The sequence below is a fragment of the Lolium perenne genome, chromosome 6, assembly GCF_019359855.2.
Source record: "Lolium perenne isolate Kyuss_39 chromosome 6, Kyuss_2.0, whole genome shotgun sequence".
NCBI lineage: Eukaryota > Viridiplantae > Streptophyta > Magnoliopsida > Poales > Poaceae > Lolium > Lolium perenne.
In genome coordinates this window covers 229,949,086-229,973,653 of record NC_067249.2, presented here as the reverse complement: position 1 = coordinate 229,973,653, position 24,568 = coordinate 229,949,086, and the positions used below count along the sequence as shown (strand labels likewise).

General features: G+C 46.4%; 2 protein-coding genes across 3 annotated transcripts; one reads left to right on the top strand and one right to left on the bottom strand.

The window, feature by feature from the left end:
• Positions 1 to 8,127: 8,127 nt before the first annotated feature.
• On the bottom strand, positions 8,128 to 13,159 carry LOC127305942 (THO complex subunit 5A). Of its 2 annotated transcripts, none has more exons than XM_051336536.1 (8): positions 12,863 to 13,159; positions 12,490 to 12,780; positions 11,394 to 11,730; positions 10,517 to 10,851; positions 9,997 to 10,241; positions 9,138 to 9,723; positions 8,937 to 9,050; positions 8,128 to 8,850 (listed from the first exon to the last, which is right to left on the bottom strand). In XM_051336536.1, the coding sequence occupies exons 1-8, from the start codon at positions 13,082 to 13,084 to the stop codon at positions 8,608 to 8,610; spliced, it is 2,373 nt and encodes a 790-aa protein (XP_051192496.1). In that variant the 5' UTR covers positions 13,085 to 13,159; the 3' UTR covers positions 8,128 to 8,607. The 2 variants fall into 2 exon arrangements, with proteins under 2 accessions (XP_051192496.1, XP_051192497.1); XM_051336537.1 differs by having other exon boundaries at positions 10,517 to 10,848.
• A 181-nt stretch (positions 13,160 to 13,340) lies between these two features.
• Positions 13,341 to 24,081, top strand: LOC127305941 (MAG2-interacting protein 2). Its single transcript, XM_071822906.1, has 12 exons — positions 13,341 to 13,699; positions 13,793 to 14,014; positions 14,103 to 14,181; positions 14,283 to 14,471; positions 15,150 to 15,345; positions 15,452 to 15,675; positions 15,956 to 16,871; positions 17,411 to 18,596; positions 18,885 to 19,244; positions 19,332 to 20,556; positions 20,794 to 21,059; positions 21,223 to 24,081. Exons 2-12 carry the CDS (start codon positions 13,946 to 13,948, stop codon positions 23,821 to 23,823), a joined length of 7,311 nt encoding a protein of 2,436 aa, XP_071679007.1. The 5' UTR covers positions 13,341 to 13,699; positions 13,793 to 13,945; the 3' UTR covers positions 23,824 to 24,081.
• Positions 24,082 to 24,568: the final 487 nt, after the last annotated feature.

Here is a 24,568-nt window from a genome sequence, read left to right as displayed (position 1 = left end):
TTTTGATACATAGTTACCTAGTCCTTATGACCATGAGATCATGTAAATCACTTATACCGGAAAGGTACTTTGATTACATCAAACGCCACTGCGTAAATGGGTGGTTATAAAGGTGGGATTAAGTATCCAGAAAGTATGAGTTGAGGCATATGGATCAACAGTGGGATTTGTCCATCCCGATGACGGATAGATATACTCTGGGCCCTCTCGGTGGAATGTCGTCTAAATGTCTTGCAAGCATATGAATAAGTTCATAAGAGACCACATACCACGGTACGAGTAAAGAGTACTTGTCAGGAGACGAGGTTGAAAAAGGTATAGAATGATACCGATGATCAAACCTCGGACAAGTAAAATATCGCGTGACAAAAGGAATTGGTATCGTATGTGAATGGTTCATTCGATCACTAAGTCATCGTTGAATATGTGGGAGCCATTATGGATCTCCAGATCCCGCTATTGGTTATTGGTCGGAGAGAGATCTCAACCATGTCTACATAGTTCGCGAACCGTAGGGTGACACACTTAAGGTTTGATGTTGTAAAAGTAGAACTTGAATATGGAATGGAATTCTAAGTATTGTTCGAAGTCCCAGATGGGATCCCGGACATCACGAGGAGTTCCGGAATGGTCCAGAGAATAAGATTCATATATAGGAAGTCATTTTATAAGTTTGAAAATGATCGGGTGCATTTATGGAAGGTTCTAGAAGGTTCTAGAAAAGTCCGGAAGAAATCACTAAGGAAGGAGGAGTCCCAGAGGGACTCCACCTCCCCATGGCCGGCCAACCCTAGAGGGGGGAGTCCAAGGTGGACTCCACCAAGGGGGCCGGCCACCCCCCTTCATGGAAGGGTGGGAATCCCACTTGGGTGGGAGTCCCACCTTGGGTAGGTTTCCCTACTACATGGAAGGTTTTGGGTTCGGGTCTTATTCGAAGACTTGTAGTCCAACACTTGGGGTTCCACCTATATAATGAGGGGCATAGGGGAGGGGGCCGGCCACCACAAGCCACCAAGCTGGCCGCACCCATAGAGGCCGGCCACCCCCTCTCCCAAACCCTAGCCGCCCCCCTCTCTCCTCCACCTAGCCAGAGGACGCGGTGTGGCTCGATCATGCCGACGAAGCTGGATCCATGGGCCTTGTAGTCGACGAGGTGGCTGAGGGTGACCATCAGATCATCCTCAGTGAAGCCAAGCATGCCCATGACCGCATTGTACAGGTCAGGGTGCATGTCTGTGGGCTTGTTCGCCTGATGGCCTGTGCGACCTCCTTCACAACAACAGTCATGTTGGTGAAGGTCACCAGGTCGTCGTCCGCAAAGGCACCTCTCTTCCTCTTGCCGGCGGTCGGCTTCTCAGGCGCGTCGGCGGGCTTGTCAGCATCGAGGTTAACCGTGTCGGACTCCTGGGTGTCAGCATCCTCAGGTGCAGGAAGTGGTGCAGGCGAGCCCAGGGGCTCACTAGATCCCATGGCGTACTTGCCGGTGGCGAGGCCGAAGGAGAAGATGGTATGCATCTCGTTGTAGTTGGCGATGGGCACATTCAGGAACTCCGCGTCCTTTGGGTGATCCTACGATACGAAGGGACAATCATGTTAGTTCTGCTCGTGGCTGGTCAAGAAAGTTAGTGAGGAGGACTGAGTTAGTGAGGTGCTCACCGCGACGTGCCCGCAGTAGTGCTCACCCTCAAGGACGATGCATTTGGTCTCCTCGCACCACTGAGCACCGCTTAGAGCGTGGAGCCTGCTAATGGTGAGCCACCTCTGCGTCCACTTCCTCAGGTGGTTGTACACCTGAGTGGAGCAGACGGTCACATCACAGTGGTCAGTTAGGACCTTCGCCACAGTATTGAGATGGACTTCCTTGAAGCCTTTGTCAGTTCTCACTCCGCTCTGGATTAAGCCGCACATCTTCTCCAACACGAAGCTGGACATGAATGGAAGCCATTTCATGGTGGCATTCCTTTCTTGCCCGATCTTCAAGGCCCTCTCCACTTCCCTGTGGTTCTTGTTCTTCTTAGAGGTGGCCAGCTTGGCCACCTCTGCCACTACCTGAGGGGTGACCTTTGTGGGCTGCGAATCGGGAACTTGGGAAGGGATCTGAGAGTCCCCAACGCAGACAAGCGCATGGCTAAAGTCATCGCAGAAAGAGTCCTACACACATCGTAGTACAACCTAAATCAGACAAGCAGTTCATTGCAACTGTGAATAGCACAAACCCTTGCAAGATCATGGCAGGTGAGCACATTTTGGACTAACCCCTGCTACAAGAACAAACCCTAGGCAATATCATGGCAGGTGAGCACATTTTGGACTAACCCCTGCTACAAGAACAACCCTAGGCAAGATCATGGCAGTAGCATACGGAAATATCGAATCCTAGCTAGATCATGATAGCTCACTACAATCCGAACAAACCCCCTGCTACAAGACCAAACCCTAGGCAAGATCTGACAACTCCTAACCTAGATCTAAACATCACCGCGGTACGGGGATAAGGGATGGCTTACAGTCATGGCCGGAGGTGAAGATGCGCTGGACCAGGAGGTAGCCCAGATGTACTCGCCGCCGCCGCCATCGCCGCTGCAATCGTCGCCAACCGGAGATGCGTGCGCATCTTACCTACTTGCTGACGGGAGGAGGAGCTCGGAATTTGGGGGGGTGCAGTGGAGGAGGGGGTAGAAATAGGCCATGGCGAGCGGTGGGAGGTGACGGAATCCTTCCCGCCTCCTTTTCGTTTTTTGCCGATGCGCGCCGCAGCTCCCACCATCTCCATTTTCGTCTCCGTACGTGCGCCGAAGATTCCACTTTGCATCAACGGGCGTGGAGATTTGCCTACACCGCTGAAAACTGCCGAACCGGGCGTTCCTCCAGGGCCTGGCCAGACACTGATTTGAGAAGCGATTCCTGCAACAACGCGGCTCGGCCCAGGCAACCAAACGGCCCGAAAATTGCTGGCCCGATGCGAGCCAAGGGAGATGCAGCCTACCAAACGCGCCCCTTGTGTCCATTGTGTTGTCACGAGCCTGAAAGTGCTGCCCATCTTCTCATTCAATGCTCGTTTTCTCTGGAGATTTGGCATAAGTGTCTGATGCCTTAATTAGAGCATGAACAATGGTTGATAAGATTGTCTTATCTTAATTTCGCCATGTAATCTAGATATAATATTAAAATACGATGTATAATGAGTTATTTTTTAATCTTACCTCTAGTAGTGAGACTTCCTGACATGTAGGACGACACATATCTATCTGTCGCCCTTGTTCGCCGCCGAGAAATCGCATCCTCACATCTTGATGGGTGCCATGACTTACCATTAAATTTTATATTATATACAGACTAAATTTCTCAAGATTGATTTTGCGGAAGATGGATGATGCTTTGTGTTTGATCAAATTCTTGTCTGTGTTTTTTTAAACTATTGCAAATCTTGCTTTCAAGAATATGGGTAGTGAATTTTTCAAGAAACTTACTTTGTCTATTTTGATAGTTTCGACATAAACTAGCTAAACCTAGAAAACTGAAACTAAGAAACAAGTGGGTGACAATGCGAAAGAGTATGACATTATCAACCATCAAAAAAGCATTCGGCAGTTTTTCAAATTAAAATCTACAACGGTCACGTTTTAAATCCAATATAATAATTGGCCTATCCGCAGCTTCTGATTTCATAAATATAAAAAAACATCAAATTACTCCACATGCTTTTGCGGATAAGAAAGTACAATATACAATTTATTAAATTAGTATTCCGTCTAACACCACATAATACATGACCCTATCAGACCTTAAGTTCAATGTCCTGACATAGCAAGGGCGGGCCTATGGTCTGCTGGTGGCTGAAATATGATTGAGTTTGTAGTAGTTGACATGCGAAACAGAGTAGAGCCCGCATAGGTTTTTTTTTCAATATATGCTCCTTGGCATTTCTGTCATATTTGGTTAGTTAACGGTGTTCTAACTTTGTAAGAGCTAACCCTTCTTGCGATGTAGAAGTAGCAAATTTATTCTCTATCAGACATATGAAACCATGGAAACCCTTTTACCTTTATTACCAGGTATATATAAAGGTGTTCTCGCTTATTTTTGTTGTTTCTTGCGGTCTCATTTTCTATAAACAACACATCAACTAAATAACGATCACCACTAATTGACAACATTTGTTTACACAAAACATTTATATTTTATTTTTATTTTGTGCTATTTCATTGATACATATGTATAGCATATAATCTTATTTATTTGTATTCTATTTAACAACATAGGTCACATGCTCTAATGGTACTACTAAAAAAAATCAATGTTATAAAATTGAAACAATTATCATGACAAATGCAATAAATTTGAACTCGGTTCTCCGTGTTCTTTTTTTTTCGGTTCATGAACATTTCCCTACAGCGCATTCCGTCTAAAATCTCGGTAAAGCATAAAGGGCGAAAAATAATCACATTCATATCTAACATTTACACTTGTTATATGCATTTTTTTTACAAATGTGTGTATATGTTATAGTACCTTAAAATATCATGATAGATGATTCTGGTACGTGCCCAATAAATATTAAGCATTCATTCGCACCATCTGAACAACGTGCATGTGGAAGAAAAAAAGAGATGAGCAAACTATGCGAGCAGAGAGCTAGCGAGCTAAGAGCATCTCCACTCGTGCCCCCGTCGAGGCCCCCGGCGAGCGTTTTTTCCATCCGGACGGCGTAATTCGGCCCAGTCGCGCCCCCGGTTCCTCGTTTTCGTCCGGATTTGGCCCTTCATCCATCCGGCGAGCCCACGCCACCCCTGCCCCCCCGGGGAGCGCTCGGGGACTCCGGACGAAACGAAAGCGCGCGAAACGTTCCCGCGCGTCTGGTGGCCCCAACTTGTCGGCGAGAGACACCGATCGTCGTCCTCATCGCATCGTCTTCCGCGCGCTGTAAAAGTCTGCCGCCGGTCAGCATTCGCCGGACGCGTCACTTCCACGCGGCGAGTTAATGCCGTCGCCTCGGTTTCATGCGCGTCTACCGCTATTTATCGCCGAACTACCCCGGCTGCCCCGCATTCACCTCCTCGCTCGTCTTCCCCCAAATCATCCCCGAACTCGAAGGAAGCAGCAATGGCGAACGACGGTGCGGCCAACAACGGCTTCGGCAGCCGCTCTCTCCACCAATGGGAGGGGCGACTCCTGCACGCGGCGGGCTACCCTGCGCCGCCGGACTTCCGCGCGCCGGGAGGCTGGAGGCTGAGCGCAGGCGGCGTGCCGATCCCGCCGCCGCCAACGGGTGGCGGCGCACTCGAAACGGCGATCGAGGAGGTGCTCGCCACTCTCAGTGACGAGCAGCGCGCGGATCCGCGCTTCTTCCCCGACAACCACGAAGCGTGGATCGCGTTCTTCCGGCGAAGGTACGAACGCGAACTCGCCGCTTACGACGGCCCTCCTCCTCCTCCGGCAAGGAACAACGCCGCCGGCCGCCGCCGATGGTGGAGCGCGCCCAACCGCACCCTCGAGAATGTGCTCGCGCACATCGACGACGGGAACTCCCCTGTCCTGGGGATGCCGCCGCCGGTGGCGGCTACCGTGTCGCGCCGGCACGGTAGTTCCTGGATACCGAGGAGGATGGCGCCGTCCTCCTCGTCGTCGGGATCGAGATCGGCGTCTAGGTCCGGCGGGTCGACGCCGGCCACCGTCAAGAAGGAGTGGCCGTCTCCGGCGACCGTGAAGAAGGAGCCGGCGTCTCCACCGCCGACCAGAGGGCGCAGCAGCGGCGCGCTCGTCATCCGCGACCAGCCCTCCTCGCCGCAACGCGGGCGGAAGAGGAAGACGGCGAAGAATCAGGCCGCCGCGGCCGCCGCCAACCAGCTCGCCGAGGAGGAGGCGAAGCGCGCGGAGGACGCCGCGGTGGCGGAGGCGATCGCCAGGTCGCTGAAGGACCTGGTGCCCGCCGACAACACCCACCCCATCGACGCCGCGCTGGAGTGGTCCAGGCGCGACTGGGAGCGCCAGGAGGAGGAGCAGCAGCGGCGGATGTTGGATTTGGCCGCCGCGCGACAACTCGCCGCCCGCGCTGCCGCACCGTCGTCGTCCTCGCGGAACGCCGCGCCCAGGGAGGTGATCAAGCTCGAGGAGAGCAGCGACGACGACATCTACCGGCCGTCGCCTCCACGCGCCGGCGACGCTGGCCAGGGCACGAGCCGCTGGTACGAGGCGCCGCCGCCCCAGGACGACGCCGGCTCCAGCGACGACAACGACGACGGCGACTACACGACCTTCTACCGCCATTTCGGCATGTAGGAGTTTTAGTATTAGTTTGCCAATCGCCGAATTCAAATATATGTACGAATTCGACCTATTTATGTACGAACTCGCCTCTATATGTTAAATATCATTAAATTTCGCTTATGTTTGAACGAATTCGCCTATTTTGTCTGAATTCGTCGTATTGCGTTGCATCCATCCTGGGCTCGCGGCTGGGAAAATGGGCCTCCCCACGCCAAATCTTCCTCCAATCCGGACGAAAATTTCGCCGGATTTGGGCGTGGGGAGCCCAAACGAGTGGGGATGCTCTAAGAGCATCTCCACTCGTGCCCCCGACGAGGCCCCCGAGCGACGTTTTTTCCATCCGGACGGCGAAATTCGGCCCAGTCGCGCCCCCGGTTCCTCGTTTTCGTCCGGATTTGGCCCTTCATCCATCCGGCGAGCCCACGCCATCCCCGGCCCCCCGAGGCGCGCTCGGGGACTCCGGACGAAAGATTTTGGCGCGAAACATCATGTGGACCCGCGTAGTCGGCGACTGGAAAACCAAATCCTGTCGATTTTCCCTCCAATTTGCTTGCATATCCCCATTCCCTCCAATTTGCTTGCATATCCCCATTCTCTCCCGCCGAAATTCCCCAATCTCCTCGTCTTCCAGCTCCAGTTCCCGGCGGCGTCTTCTCGTCCACCACCACTCTCCTCCTCGTCCTCTCGTCCACCAAAATGCCGCCGAAGGCGCCGGCGAGGAAGATGCGGGCGAAGAAAACACGAAGCCGCCGAGGCATGTCGAACGCCGAGTGGGCGGCGGACGAGAAACGGCGCGAGGTGGAAACAAGCGGCAGGGCGGAGAGGGTGAAAAAAGCCGCCGCCAAGAGGGCGGCGGCGGCGGCCCAGGACGAACAAGCGAGGATGGTCAGCATGGCCATGGGCGGCGGCAGCATGTTCCCCGGCCAATGGCCGACGCAAGGTACAACCAGTTCCCCGTCGTCCTTCTCCCCTTCGCTGTACTCGCCGTCGCCGACTGCCGTGTTCCAAGAGGGCGCCTACGTCCAACCGTCCAGACCCACGCCGTCGCCGCCCGAGCTTGACGTCGGCGGCCAGTTCGAGGACACCTCGCCGGCCATGCGACGAGGGCCGCTCGCGTTCGGTGCGATGGCGGCGCCGAACGAAGAGGAGATCCACGAGATGATCACCTCCGGCTCCGCCGCCGCCGCTGCGAGCCCGGGGTTTTTCATGGCCGCCGCCGCTACGTGCCCGGGGTTCTTCACGCAAGAGGAGCAGAGGGCGACGGCCGCTGTGGATATGCATGCACCACCACACAACCCCACTCCATATACCAACTCTCACGTACAACAACCAGCGAAGTAAACTATCTTAAAAAAAAATGAATCAAGCAAAAGTTGATATGGAGGTAGCTTCCAAGCCTAAGTTTTGCACAGCCATGCCCGTGCTTTCATGTGCCAGCACATATTCATATTGCTTCCTAAAGCCCACGGAGAGTGTAACTGACAGGCGCATCGCTTTTGTGGCGATGAAGAAGGTGACGGGAGAGAAGCTTAACAATAACTACTCGGTGCTGATGGTGGCGCCCAAGACCCCAAGTTCGTGAAGGCGGTGTGAGAGCTCATCCGTAGCTTCCTCATCGTCTACTCGGAGGGGCCGGAGTACGTGGAGGGGTGGCTCATGCAGGTCGTCGCGCTGGTGCAGCCTGAGCCTGGGATGCCGCCACGCGTGCCTGCTCATGCAGGTCGTCGCGCTGGTGCAGCCTGGGATGCCGCCACGCGTGCCTTGCAGGACTATATGTGCACCACCAGGCTCAGAGCAGCCTCGTTGGCCGCTGAGATAGCTGACTAAGTAACTTTGTACTAAGATGAACGGAATGCAGCAGATTTAAGTTAAATCCGTTAGGCCACTGGTTCTTATATCTTTGTATACTAGTGCAGATACGACATCAGGTGAAAGGTTAATAACATAGAGAGTGGATTAAGTCAGCCATCACCAAATGTCATGACTGAATAGATAGGTAAAAAATATGACTAGCACCACCCCACTACCACCCAGGTGCATCCAAACTCTGTTTGGCTTACAGTCTGTCTGTTGACTGATCCTGCATGATCCCAAGACTTGCTGGAGCGGCGAAAGTTCCATGTAAAATCCAGAATTAGAGTACAACATGATTGCATAACAAACTCTCAGGCAACAGCAAATCATAGGTTGGCAGTTTCTGGTGTCAGACCACGCCAGCAGGAATAACCAGGGGTCCATGCTAGTTTTCTCAGTGCCATTTAGTATAAAATGGTTGTTTTAGCACCTCCATTTCCTTCAAATGACACACGATATGCTGATTCATGGATACTCTACAGATAACTAAGAGCAATCAGCACCTCGCCAGTAGATGGTGTGTCTGCGGTCTCTTCCCCTGACTGATCTAGTGAGCATAGTTCCGCTTACGGGTTTGCAGAGCCCAACATCAATCACTGAAGTCACTTTTCTTTTCTCGTTACCCTCGTCAAAGTGCATATCAAATAACATAGCAAGGCACATAACTTGGTGGGTTAATATGTAGTCCTCACATGACACAGACAAGTCTCGGAGGATGTGAAGATTCACCTGCAAGTCGTAAGAGCAGTGTGAATCCATAAGAGATGTGCACCAAACAGAAATTGAGAAAGCAGCTCAAAATACAAAGTACAAACCTCAGCTTCCATTGCACGGAGATCATTGTGCCACTTTAAAGCAACAGTGTTCTCGGAAATGAGTTGTAATCTGAAAAGGGGTGGCCTAAGAGGATATTCCATGCTAATTTTGATCTGCAATTGAAGACCCATAATGAGAAAGCAAGCACGCATGGACATTCTTACAATAAGGACGATAGGAACAGTGACTGGAGAGTTTACCTTGGCTTCCAGCATGACTTTTGGACCATTCGTCAAAGTTTTACTCAAAACCATCGTGAACTCCCTGGAAGCATAGTCCTCCCAGGATTTGTCAATAGTTATAGTACCTTGTACAGTTTCTTGGTCAGCACATGCCAGTTCCTCCAACTCAGTATCACTATCCATTAAGAAATCAAGATCATCCTCATTTCTACCAAAACTGTGTGAGATGCTTAGCTTAGATGGCGTGGCGCTCTTTGTTATAAGGGATAAGCCTCTAGAATGATTTCGAACTTCAGGTGACACCTCTGAGTGTGACATTATGGAACCACTTGAGGTATGTTCAGCAGCAACCACAAGCGGAAGTTCCCCATCCTCTGCGATACCCTCAGTTTCTTGCCAGTTTGTCACAGATCTTCTCTCTGTATCACTGTCAACACTTCCTGCAGGCTCACTCACCATTAAAGCAGAACAAGCCGACGGCTCAGGAAAAAACCCTGTCAATGACCAACTATGCAGATTACACAATGGGGTGCGTGATGCCCACGGTGTATTCTGGTGTTCTATTTGAGGCCACTTCAGCTTAGTTAAATAATTAAGTTGCCACCTGTAAATCACAGACTCGAAAACTTCAAAGAGGTGCAATCAATCAAGCTAGATATGCATAGGAGTCATAAGTATCAACAGAAAGATGTTTCACAGATTTTTTCCTATTTCAATAACTCACGCAGCATGTCTCAGAATGACATGTACGATGAAGCAAAGGCATCATCAGAACAAATTTGTCAACGAAAATACAATGCAGCCATCTGAAAGATCTACCATCCAGATTTTGCTATTGACATCCCAAACTGCAAACATTGTAGAGCAGGTCACTCACGTGAGAGCCATTTGGGCAACTTTCCGAGAGCGAATTCTCTGCAAAATAGTCTGTGCACGATTCTGCTGGCGGTATAGTGCAAGCCCAGATGACAAATCAGCACTTCTCGCTGCTCTGTTAGATTCCCCGGCAGATAAAGGAGCTTCTGGCAGGAAATCTATACCAGCTAGATGATGTGCCCACTTGTATGGACGTGACTCCTTTTCACTAAAATTTGGAGCCTCCCCAGCGTAAAGCTTAGCCATCTGCATAAATTTATAAGGGTCACATTTTTAGATTATAATAGAGAAGAGCTAAAGAGAATCTGGAATAGTACCACATGCAGCTTTTTTGTTGCTAAACTCAATTAAAATCAATCGTAACTCGACCCTCCCTAACTGCATGAAAAGTACTAATGCATGGAACTATGGACCAGTTGACGTTGATAGTTGATACACAACATAATTACCAAAGAAATCCGATAACAACAGGAAACATGTGCATATAAACTTATGAAAATCAGGTGCTCTGGAAAACACACCTGATGAGGCAGCTCTAAACCAGTGTCATCTGGAAATAGGTTGCACAGAATATTGCTGTCCACCCCCTCCGAGTCTTCAGATCCAACACAGACAACATTCAACTTTGCCAAATATTCAAACTTCAGGGTGATTAGCTTACGACGCTTAGTTCCAGAAACTTCAGTATCATATACGTGGAGAACAACTTTAAGTGGATGAAGTTGATATGCAAACGCAGGATTATTAGCTTCCTTCGAAGTCTTCCTGGACCTTGATCTTCTTCTCTGAGCATCTTCTTCTTCATCAATTGCATCATCATCCATCCGATTATTATCATCATTTGATAAAGTGCCTGCTATAGCAGATACATAACATATACATCAGTAATCTCAAAGTTATGACTTACCAACGGTCACATAGGCAATTTCATTTTGATGTATGTGCGTTTATCTTGTCAGAAACCCAAGCATAAAATGAACAATGAAGCAACCGCCTAGTAGTGACATGTTATTCTATTTTCATTCAAAATTTACAATAGATAGCGCAGCTTCTAGAAAAGCTTGCTGAATGCTGCTATGCTGCAATACTGAGCAAAAATTACTCAAACAAGAAATAGATATTCACTGAGGAAAACTGCATTCGGTTATTAAGTATCACGCATCACCACCACATCCTAATGTACAACTTGTAAAGCTTAAATGAATTTTGTCCAGACTGTAGGATAGATCATACATCCACAGTTCCAACCGTGAATCTCTGTTCTTGCAAGGATACTGCCACTTAATTACGAAATAGGAATGTTCAAAGTTGCAATAAGGGAACAGTGGCAGGGAGAGACAACTATGCAAGATTTTGACATTAGTTAGATGTACTACATTCCAAGCAAATGTAACTTACCATTTGCCTCCTTGGCTTGCTGTTGAGCAAAAGTTTGAGCATCCTTTGTGCTTCCACTTATCTCCACTTCAATATTCTCTCCAAATGCTTCTTTCTGTCCTAATAACTGGGTATAAGTTATATACAGAGGAGACGGGAGCAACTCAGCTGCATGGTGCTGCTTCAGTTTCTTGGTATGCAGCATCCCCAGCTGCTGCTGCACTGGCAATGATGCTTTCTTGAGTGATTTTAAATGCGACGGGAGGCTTGAAAGGAATTTCTTCTGACTTGCAATTGTCCCCATCAAAATGCTCTTCTGTTGTTCCAATTTCTCATGCCGCTCACATAGCTCTTTACGCTGTGTCAGTATTAAGATATATTTCAGATAACAGAAATCAAATTGGAACAAACCAGCGCAAATGACTAGAAAGAACACACATATTCAAAGTACTAGAGACACTTAAGCAATTTTACCACGATGAAAAATTAATGTGCAGAAATGAACCAAATTATAGTAGCGCAACGAGCCCGCACATATATATTTTTTATTTGTAAGTGCACGAATTGACCTAGTGTCATGTAGAAGGTGGGTTAAACAGAGTTCTCGGTAAAACACTGTATTCTAGTTATTAAACATGTTTGCCAAGATAATGAGTGCGGCAGCATGCCAAACCAAACAATAGTTCAAGGTTTTAGTAATGCAAATTCTGTGATATTAAATTGATATTTCAATGCTCTGTTGTACCCAAATTTAAAAGTTGTATAAAATTACAAACAAGCAGCTCAGCTTACAAGATGGTTATTTCGTTTGGTTATTACAAACAAGCAGCTCAGCTTGTAGCAAGTTAAAAGGATTTAAGCTCAGGTTACAAAATGGTTATTACGTTCGATAGTTTTCCTGATCATTCCAAGTATGTCCCCAGCCTAAATACGCTATGCAACCCTTTGTAAGCTCTATGTTCAGCTGAATTTAGATTTCTATATGCATATATGAAACCATGGGCACTGCATTCAGCTCAAACTACTTTAGACGAGCAACTGAACAGAACACAGGAGCAATGTATAGATGATACTTAAAGCTCCAGTCGGAGGGTGGAAACTGATCACAGTACACAACCTGCACGAGCTCAAAGTTGAGGCGCTTGAGCATGAGGTCGTGGGCAGCATCAGCCGCGAGCGTCTTGTCCCGGATGTCAGCAGGCGCGGCGCGGTGGAACTCCTCCTGGGGCACGAGCTCAATCCCGGGGTGCTTGGTCTGGAAGTCGAGGCAGGACCTGATGGCCTTGACGTAGTGGTTCTTCTCGTAGAGCAGGTTGTGCAGCCTCAGCGTGGTGGAGTCCACGGGCGCCTTGGCCGCCTCCGTCTCGCCCTTCACCCTGTCCTCCTCCATCAGTATCTCCCGGTTCACCTGCGCGGACGAATCCAAACTCTGGTTGGAGCGGCAGATCCAGAGCTAGGGTTTCCGCGGGTTTTGGGGTGTGGGGACGAACCTGGCGGAGCGTGATGAGGAGGAGCGACATCTGCGCGACGAGCTCGTTGAGGTCGGCCTTGGGCGCGCCGTCCTTCTTGATGGCGAGGATCCGCGCGGCGACCTCCTCCACGGAGGCGCGGGTCTCGGCGAGGAGGTCGTGAGGGGAGCGGCGGTTGGGTTTGGTGGTGGTGGTGGGCGGACGCGCCGGCGCCTCGACGTCCATGGCGGAAGCCGCCGCCATCGATCCGGCCGGAGACGGGAGAGACGACGCGAAGTGGAAGTTGGAGTGTGGTGGGTCGGGTCGGATTCTGCCGTTCTGACCTATGTTCAGGTAAGATTATTGGGCCGTTTCTCGGGAAATTGGAATACGGCCCAATTTACGGGGCGAGAAGTATCCGGCCCAAATTAGGAGCCGACAAAAGCTACACGCGGGGTATTTTTTTCCCACGACGATCGAACGCTGGAAAACCAACGCCTGAAGTTGATCCGACGGTGGAGGCGGCGGCCGATCTCCGGCGGACCGACGACTAGCGTTTTCCCCGAACAGATCCATCTGCCCCGCCTCTCTCCCCCTCCGTGCCTCACCGGCAGCGAGCGCCACCGTCCACAGTCCGGCAACCACGGCCGCCGCAGCCGCTCCCACGACCCCGGAGACCACCGGGCGGCGTTGTGCTGTTGCTCAGAGCGACGCGGAGGCAATACAGCGGCGGGAGCTCAGGTCTGACGGCCTGAGCGACGAGGGCGGCCGAGCCGAGCGAAGTAGGAACTCCGGTCGGGGGCCTCCGCGGCTAAGCGGTGACGACCGACGCAGATAGGACCTCGCCGCCCCGAGTTGAACTCCGACGAGCAGCGACCGGCAAGTACCTGCCCCCTCCAGTTATTCCCCTTCTCCTCTTCCTCAAATCCTAGTATACCTAGTTAACACTGGATCGTCTTGTCTAAACCTTAGGCCCGTCAGGCGAAATTTGATTGAAAAGGATCAAAGGCTAACCAAGTTAAGGCGAACCATCAAATCTCCCGAGGAAGAAACCTGCTCCTGGGCTCGAACTCGAACTCGGAGATCTCCGGAGACAAGTCGTCGAACAGTGACGGTTCCGGAGAGATGGGGGCGGGGGATGAAGCACTGTACGAGATCGGTCGCCACGCGTCAGGATCCCACGAAATCCCTTGTGTGAGTGTGGAAGTGGAACCACCCAGATTTTGCAGGTCGCTCCATTCTTTTGGACATCTCTTCTGTAACGTAATCCTTTCAACCGCAGGAAAGGGATGAAACCACTCAAGCGAGTGGTGGCGGTTCTGGTGAAGGAGGAGGCGTCCTCTCCTATCTCTCCCTCCAAGGTTGGATCATTACCCTTTTATTACCCTCGAATCGATTTCAAATCCACCAAATATCCATACCCATCCGGGAAAGGCCCCTAACCACTAGCTTCCCTTGGAAGGCGTGAGCAAGCTCAGGGAGAGGTGGAGTAGGTATGGCGCACTTGGGGGAAGCAAGCGGAAGAAGAGGGATAATGCAGCGTCCTTGTTCGTCTCGCGGAATGCAGAATATGTCGCTGTTGCTGTTGGGAACCGCATTACCATCTTGAGGAAGGGCGATGGCTATGCATCACCTTGCGGCATATATACAAGTCAGTGAACTTTCTACTTGTTCGTACATTGCATTGTGTATTGTAGTAGTATAATTCATTGGAACTAGTTCTCTGGTACAAATCCTTGGTGAAATGTTACACCAGCGATGTTCATACATTGCATTCTTAAATATTACTCCATTACTCCATCCGTTCCACAATATAAGCCGTTTTAACAAACTATTTAAGTTTGCTAGAACTATTTTAGTTTGCTAGAACCGCTTATATTATGGAACGGAGTGATAGTTTACACTGGGAGCTGCTTAAGCTAGCTTTCTTTTGTCTTGGCAATATCATTTCATGCTTGTAATTTAATAAAAGTGATATTCATGATCTGTCAAATGCCACCTTAAAAACCATTTGATTACCATAGGTTAATGCTGCCGTGGCAGTACAGTTTGTAGCTTGTTACTACTTGCTACTTCACATAAAGGATCTGCCGAAGCTCGAATTTGGTGATGAACTTGTAGTGAAAATTCAAACTTCATATATAGAACTTAGGAGCCGTAGCAGTACATATTTACAATTTTGTTGTATGAAAATGTTAGTGCATCTTGCAGTTCTGTTTCATGTGCATTGGGTTTGCATTAGTTTTCACAGGATTATGACGCATGGAAGTTAATCGAAATTGTTGTCATGTGATAATTTAACTAGTATTTTCCGTTTCCTTCTGGTCAGATAATAATAGAATGGCTTTTTTTACAAATGGGGCCTGGCTGGAGGACCAAGGCATTTTTGGAGTGGTGGATGACTTAAACTCGTTGTATCTGATAAAAGAAAATGGAGATGCATTTACTAGGAGAACAAGCAATCAGTTGAAGCTATCTTCTCCTATCGCTGATTTGCTTGCGCAGGATGCTTCAAGTTCACAAAGGTGATTCTCTGTTATTTGCAGTTAAGAGCCTTTCCTTTAAAGATGTAATTTGTGATTGTTGCTAATATTTTGGCAATAGCTAATATGATCTTTCTAAACGTGTTAGGGGTTTCTATATTTTTACTACTGATTGCATGGTCCATAAATTCAATTACAATGAAGAACCGGAGGCAGCTTTATACCAAGTTTCTATAGTGACTAAAGAGGCACCGTCAACTAGGCCTCCTCAGCTGCCCAAGAGTTTCTCGTGTGTTGATTATCATCAAGATCACTCATTAGTGGTCCTAGTTGGGGATTCCAGTCTTTCATCAAGCTCCAATGGCTCTTCTGGTACCTTTCCGGTTATCTGTTCTCTACTGCTACATCCATCACTTGATATCTGTTTTGCACTATTATAGCATATAAAGGGAAGTTCTGCTATATAGCCATTGTATATTAATATATCCTGTCTTGATAATAACATTTTCATCCTGGAAGAACATATCATGATTTTTTTCCGTATCCCACAAGAATTTGGATAGTGGATTTTAAACACCCAAAGCTACTGCCCGTTGCTGCAGTTGTTTCTAGGGAACCCTTGTTTCTAACTTTTTTCCCTGTTATGTTGTAGGAACATATTTTCTATATATATTGAACTTCGATGGATATCTGGAACTTCGTCTTTCATTACAGAGCATGCAGTTGGAAGGGGTGTTTTCACCTCCTACGGATAAAAAAACTTTGGTCTCACTCCCAAAAGTCAGAATCTCACCTCAGGGCAAGTGTATTGCTACATTAGATTTGAATGGTTCCGTCAATATCTTTGTGCTTGATGGAGATATGCGCTCTGTTTCGCTTCATCCTCACGGAAGTGGTGCTGCAACACCGCTGTTTCGTGTGAAGGATATCAGTTGGTGGACAGATAGTATTCTCATGGTAGTAAAGGAAGATGGTAGGATTAGCATGTACAGCATTGCTGAGAATATGGTAGTTTCAAAAGACGACCCTGTTTTATCTACACCACTGTTGGAAAAGGCAAAGGCTGTCGAAGGATATACATTTGTTTTGCAATCTAGCAGACAAATGGATAGTGTTCCTGGGGATCGTCTACCCACTGAGATGGATAAAATATTTTGGAGCCTCTTATCATTCTCCAAAGTTACAGTACTGGAGATGTACTCTGTTCTCATCAGGGAGAATCGTCAAAAGGAGGCTTTGGATTTTGCCTCCGAGTATAATCTAGATAAGGATGACGTGCTTAAAGCATGCTGGTTGCACTCTGCTGGAGATATTCATGATATACAGTCATACTTGGCGAACATCAAAGACCAAGCATTTGTATTATCAGAATGTGTGAATAAAGTTGCACCTACAGAAGTGGCTTTGAAAGCCCTATTTTCTTTTGGCCTTCGTATAACAGACCGTTACAAATTTTCGCAGTCGGATAAGAGCAGCGAGGGCTCAGCATGGGATAGTCGTATCATTAGGCTTCGTTTATTGTGGTACAACGACTTGCTGGAGACATTCTTGGGAATTAATATGGGAAGGTCTGTTACCATTCTTACAATTTTCTCTTGCTAATAAATGTAGTCAGCTCATAGGAAGTGTTCACAACTATATTCCAGCTGTTGAACCATATTCATCCTGCAAAAGTTTACAGATAGAAATAATTTAACTTCTTCGGTCATACATGCATTGGCCATTTTGAGTCTCAATCCAATGTTTTTAAAATGTGCTATAGATGTTTTACTGATTTATCCCTCAAGAAATCAATTATCATTGTCATCTTTTGCAATTCCCAAATGAGCTCAAAGTAATGTTTTGCTGGCTCTTGGTTTAGGTGCATCAAGTAATTGGGAAAATAAGAGGTTGTTAACACTCAAGTGAATGCTTTGTGATTTTTCAGGTCTAGCTAGTGACTCTAACATCTAAAAGATTGTAGGTTGATTTGTTTACTTCTTCAGAATGTCAATTTACAACTTCACTGCGCAGTAGTGTTAGCTCTCACCGAAAAATTCTTCACAAGTTGATTGCACAGATGACTTACGCATTTCTTGTAGCTAATTGTGCTGTTCTTTTTATTTAGGTTCTCAGCTGGTGAATATAACAAGTTCCGTTTGATGCCCCTTGTTGATACTGCTATTGCTCTAGCTGAAAGTGGCAAAATTGGAGCCCTTAATCTTCTCATGAAGCGCCATCCATATACTATCTCTTCTGACATTTTACTTGTTTTGTCTGCGATTCCAGAAACTATTGCTGTACAAACTTATGGTCAGTTGCTTCCTGGGAAATATCCTCCTAGTATTGTAATATTAAGAGATGGTGATTGGGTTGAATGCGAACAGATGGCATCATATATAAACACTTCTCCTGGTCAACTGGTCAAAACAGAAATACTTTTAAAGCACTCTACTGGTTTCTTGTGGCCATCTGTCGCTGAACTTTCGGAGTGGTACAGGAGCAGAGCTAGGGACATTGACTGCTTAAGTGGACAGCTGGAAAATTGTATTGCCATGATAGAGCTTGCATGTCAAAAGGGAATTGTGGAGCTGCAGCCATTCTTTGATGATATGAAATACCTCTACAGAGTTGTATATTCTGACGAGTTGAATGAGTTTATAATGAACCTTGCGACCTGGGAAAATTTGCCTGACTATCAAAAGTTCAAAATCATTCTCAAAGGAGCCAAAGATGAAACAGTTGTTCAGCGACTAGACGATATGGCTATCCCTTTTATGAGTATGCACATGATCTCGTCGAGTAATGCTGACAAACAAGAAGAATCCTACCTGACTAGATGGATGAAAGAGGTTGCTGCTGAAAATGAGCTGGCCGTTTGCTTGTCTGTCATTGAAAATGGTTGTGGGGAGTCACCAATCCGTGGGCTCTTCGAGGATCTTGATGAAATGATTGAAACAGCTATTCACTGCATTTATGTATGCTCTGCAACTAACCAGTGGAATACCATGTCATCAATTTTGTCAAAGTTACTCCATAAGACAAAGAGAGAGAAATCTTTAATGGCCAGTGAAGAAGATTTCAATCTGAAAGATGCTAAGCAAGCTCTTGGGACTTCTGTGGTTTCCTATGATGACATACAGCATGTGTGCGCTGATATCTTATCTGGTCTGGGTGATAATGCACGGGATTCTTATTGCCATGATTCAAGAGCCTACCAGTTTGATAACATAAAATCCCTTGATATGCGAGAGAAGATGCTAAAAGTTGCTGAAGGTCACGTAGAAGTAGGGAGGCTCTTTGCTTATTACCAGGTACTGATATCTCTTCTTCAAAGGAAAGTTGCTGTTTAAGTCAACTATGAAATTGCACTAAATCAACTTTGGTTCCTTCGGGTATTTATTTTCACATAGGCATGCATACAATGTTAACTGCTTTGCTAGCACCTCCAGTAAACTACGAAGCTTTAGTAGCAGCGTATTTCTTTTTGTACCATGTTTACTTGTTATCAATAGTTTTGAGCAACTAGATAGCTTGATGCCTGGATGTGGTCAACTGTTTACATCATTGTTTGTTTTTTAACTCATGTCCTACTTTGGCAGGTACCAAAGCCAACACATTTCTTCCTTACTGCTCACTTAGACGAGAAGAATGTAAAACAACTTATACGGCTGATCCTGTCAAAATTTGGTAGACGTCAACCTGTTCGATCTGACAATGAGTGGGCTAATATGTGGCGTGATTTGAAACTCTTCCAAGAAAAGGCATTTCCTTTTCTTGATTCAGAATATATGCTCGCAGAATTCATTAGAGGGCTTCTAAAAGCTGGTAAATTTTCACTAGCCAGGAACTATCTTGGAGGTACTAGTGCAGTTTCTTTGTCCGCAGAAAAGGCTGAGAATCTCGTTATCCAAGCTGCAAGAGAGTATTTCTTCTCAGCTTCTACTTTGTCCTGCAATGAAGTAAGTTCATGCCACCAAATTCCTTTTTCATGCATTATGTTAGTCACTGATTAGTATTACTAACTTGGATTGTACAATCATTTGCAGATTTGGAAGGCTAGGGAATGCCTAAACCTGTTACCAAATAGCAAAAATGTTCAAGTAGAAACTGATATAATTGATGCTTTAACTGTCAGACTTCCTTCTCTAGGGGTGACTATCCTTCCTGTTCAGTTCAGACAGGTAAAGGATCCTATGGAGATCATCCGTATGGTGATTACGAGTCAAACAGGGGCATATCTTCATTTCGAAGAGATTATTGATGTTGCTAAACTTCTGGGATTAAGAAGTGAAGAAGAAATAGCTGCTGTTGAGGAGGCCATCGCTAGAGAAGCAGTGGTAAATGGTGACCTCCAGCTAGCCTTTGATCTGTGTCTGAATTTGATTAAAAAGGGTCATGGTGAAGTCTGGGATTTATGTTCTGCAATTGCAAGAGGTCCTCAGCTTGACAATTTGGATACAAGTACCCGTGAAAAGCTATTGGGCTTCTCCCTGAGCCATTGTGATGGAGAATCTGTAGGGGAACTATTGAATGCTTGGAAGGAACTTGATGTCCATGGTAAATTTGAACAATTAATGGTATCAACAGGAACAAACCCTCCCAATTTCTTTCTTGATGGCTCTACATATACACCTCTTCCTGTGCAAAGTGTGCAAGACATACTTGATCTCAGAGAAGACATTAGCCATGATAGAGATCATGTGGGAATTGCTAAAGAAATGCTATCAAAGGTTTGCATGGACTTGACAAATGATGATACATATAGTTGGGAATCTACATTTGCAGAAAATAGGAAACTATTGTCATTCTCTGCACTGGAATTGCCATGGCTTTTAAAGTTGTCTAATGGTGAGGTGTATGATGGTAACGAGCATTCTTCGGAGACAAATCATTCCATCAGGAGATATCGCTTTTCATCAAAAACAGAGGCAACAAATAGCATCTTATATTGGTTAGGTGTAAATAGCTTTGCTCCCAGTGATGATCTAATCATGTTTCTTGCGAAGTCTGTAATGGAACCTCCCGTTGGTGAAGATGATTATGTTCTTTCCTGTTCGATTCTTCTGAATCTCATGGACCCTTTCAATGGAGTGAAAACAATAGAGGAAGAGCTCAAAAACCGAGAATGTTATCAAGAGATTAGTAGCATAATGAATGTAGGAATGATATATAGCTCCCTCAACAGTTCGAAGAAAGAATGTTCTACTCCTGAACAGAGGAGAAATCTCTTGCTTCACAAATTCCATGAGAAGTTTACCTCGATAGATTCAGGTAGGTGCACTAAAAACAACAGTATATCAAGACAATAGCTGAATCGCGGCCTCAGTTTATTTGTTGAATACTCATCTTGTCCAGTGTTCTGTTTTTTATGAGATGGCTTATTGGAAATTATTTATTTTTATAAATCAGACTAGATTTTTGTGATACAATTTCACCAACTTTTGCCAATTTGGTACTTCGATGTTCATTTATATGATATTTACTATTTTTTACTTTTACTATGATCAGATGACTTGGACCAGATTGATATGGCACATGCCACTTACTGGGGAGAGTGGAAATCGAAGTTAGAAGAGGAGAAACGGATGGCTGATCAAGCAAGAGCGCTAAAAAATGTACTGCCTGATATAGACACGTCTCGATTCTTATCTGGTGACGCTAGCTATATCAAAAAGGTTATTTTCTCATTTGTTGACTCTGTGAAGCTGGAGAGAAAGCATATACTAAAGGAAGCAGTAAATATAGCTGAGAACTATGGCTTGAAGCGAACCGAGGTATCTCTCTCTCTCTCTCTCTCTCTCTCTCTCTCTCTCTCTCTCTCTCTCTCTCTCTCTCTCTGCAGGGCTGCAGTCCATGCAGAATTATCTTGTGTTTTAGTTTCCTTGTGATGTAAGCTCCTCATATCTGATACCTATATTATCTCTTGATTAACTGTAGGTGCTTTTACGATTTCTGGGCTGTGCTCTTGTCTCTGAATATTGGGATAATGACGATATTCTGAATGAAATTGCTGAATTTCGGGAGGATATTGTCAAATCAGCCAAGGGGGTGATTGATATGATATATTCAGATGTCTACCCAGAGATCGATGGGTATAATAAGCAACGCCTCTCCTACATCTTTAGCATCCTTTCAGCATGCCATTCATATCTTAAGAGGACTAGTGAGATAGAATTAACATACCAAGAACATGTCCATACACATAAGCTTGAGCCGTTTCAGTATTACAAGGTCCTAGAGGAAGAGTGCAAGAAAGTCTGTTTCATTGATGGCTTAAACTACAAAAACATTGCTAGCCTGGATAATCTGAACTTTGAGCATTTCAATGAAGAGGTATGCCAGAATATCCATGCATCGACCGTCAGTGCTCTAGCTGATATGGTACAAGCTCTTGTGAGTATGTATGTTGATGTACAGGCTAAGGGTCTTGTATCACGTCAAGGTGTTTACAAGCATTATGTTCTTGGCATGTTGGCATCTTTAGAAGGCCGCAATGAAGCACGATCAAACAGCACAGATTGTGAAAAGTTACAAGCGTTTCTCTGTGAAATTGAGTTGAACTATGATAGTTGCAAGGAGTATATCCAAACTCTTCCTGCCACAGATATTTCATACATCATTCGGAGGTATTGCACGTTATGTTTTCCTTCCAACTTAGCGAGAAGCCATCCACATGAACCTTCATGGAAGAAACCTCTCTGTATGCTGATAACGCTTTGGGTTAAACTTGTTGATGACATACCAAGGCAGTCAACTGTTAGCTCGTATGAAAGGACAGGCTACTTGGATCCAAACCGATTATCTCACTGCATGAGTGCTTTCAGACAGCTATTAATAAATGATGAGATAACAGTGCACCAAGGTTGGGATGCCATCTCCATGTTTGTACAAGCTGGTTTTAACAGTGAAATGATACTGGACACATCACACATTTGCCGAGCTATGATTCTTTCTGGATGTGCTTTCAAAACTGTAGTTCAAGTGTACTACGGAGGACAGGAACATTTGGAAAGTATGGGTGCAGACTCAAGGAATCCTTTGGATCTCTTAGAGCTTTATGGTGCTTCTACAGATGGCTGTTTGTCCGATCTGATCAAAGGCTCTTGTGAGTCTGAGGTATTGCTGCATAAGCTACTATCTTCATTGAGCCAGTCAGCAGGGGAAGATGCCGGCTCTCTTGAAATGATCAGATCTAGTGTCTGGGGAAAGTTGATAACCTTTTCTGAGAACATGCAGCTAGGTAGCCAACTACGTGTCTATGCCCTGCAGCTGATGCAGTGTATTACAGGAAGCAACCTCAAAAGCCTCCCAAATGAGATTGTTTCACAGGTTGAGCCATGGGAATTATGGTATGAGCCTGGAACAAGTGCTTCCATAGCTGATGAGGGTACGACTCCCTCTAGCAGCATCACAGCGACTCTAGTGGCACTCAGATCTAGTCAGATGATCACTGCAGTTCTGCCAGATGCTAGTATCACGCCTGAAAACTTGTCGAGCCTTGAATCTGCAGTATCTTGCTTCTTACATTTGTCGGAACGTGCTTCTTCTGTGGAGAGTGTTGCTGTTCTGGAAGCAGTGCTAGAGGAGTGGGAGCAATTGTTCTCTTCCAAAGAAGAATATGTTGCGCCTCAAGAATCTCCAAAAGAGACAAGCGACTGGAGTGATGGATGGGATGATGGCTGGGAGGCCCTACCAGAAGAGCTGGAGAATCCAACACAAAAGCAAGATGGTGTGTCATTATCTGTCCATCCTCTTCACAGTTGTTGGATGGAGATCATGAGAAAACTTGCAGGGTTTGGTGAGCTCCAGAAGGTCATTGAACTTCTAGATCGAGCATCTTCAAAACATAGCATGCTGCTAGATGATGAAGAGGCACACCGCTTGCTTGAACTCCTCGTATCTGCACCGAACTGCTTCATGGCTCTCAAAATCATTCTACTGCTCCCATATGAAGCTCCACAGTTGCAGTGCATGCAAATGGTTGAGGCGAAAATTAGGGAAGGAGCTGTGTCCACCTCATCAAATGCTGACGGCTATGAGCTGCTGGCATTGGTTCTGTCCTCTGGAGCCCTGCAGAAGATGGCTGCAGAGGAGGGATACTCCAAACTTTTCTCTCATATATGCCATCTCGTCGGACAACTCGCGAGGTCATTCCAGAATGATCTCTGCGCACAATGGGAAGCTGAATCTAACACATCAGAGACGTCTAAGATAAACCGGTCTTTACTGTTTGGTAAGGTCTTGCTCCCGTGTTTCATTTCTGAACTGGTGCTCAACGGACAGTATCTATTGGCTGGGTTTGTCATCTCGAGATGGATGCACACCCCTACATCCCTCGGTCTGATAGATGTCGTCGAGCCCAGCGTGCGACGCTACCTGGAAGGTCAGGTTGCCCAAGCTCAGCAGCAGGTGGGAGAGAGCGGTGCTTTGTTTACTGAAAACGAATTGTCGATAAGCCGCACATTGTCCAGTTTAAGATTGAAGTTGGTTTCTCTTTTGCAAGCGGCGTTGGTAGCCCTTCCGAACCGAGAGTCTTAGATATTTAGTCTGGTGTACATTTAACTCGACGCTGCTTGTGTAACTGTAACATGGTGAATATCATTAGCGGCAGGAAGCTTTAAGAAAATGCAAGGGATACAAATGTTCTGTTACTCTGTTTAAGGGAGGTTTGGTTACTCCTTTTGCCTTGTTTTACTGCATCGACATTTACTGCATCAGCATCGACATTCACGATCATATATATTCAGCTGCATTATACTTCAAAGCAATGAAGTTACATGCATTTCCAGATATCAATCCGCAGGTATTTTGTGCTAAAATATCCTAAGAATGCGAAAGAATTGGTGGGTGCTGTCAGAAGTGTAAAATTGTACTAATCCGGGTGAATCTCTTCTGAACTTGAGTTACTCTCCTCTTTAGTCTTTAGTCCAAATACAAAATCTATCTGAAGCTGGTTTCAAACAGAAGAACTTTTGTTCTAGAAACAGGTTTGAAACGGCAATAACATTTTCTAAGTAGGTGCCGAACTACTGAAACCTGTATGAAAACTGAAAGACTTTCATGTTGCATACGAAACCTGACTGAAATAGGATTGCAATGCCGCCGGATCGGCATGAGACTGGTTTGAAAGACCTTTTTGGTCTGAAAAGTTTGAAATGCTAGGAATGTTTTCTGAATCATCTCTGAACCAGGTGTCCAGGTCAGAAAAATTGGTTGGCCGTTAGAACTCCTATTACTAATTCAGTGACGCGATTAAAGCTTCAGCACTATTTGTGCCGTCTAA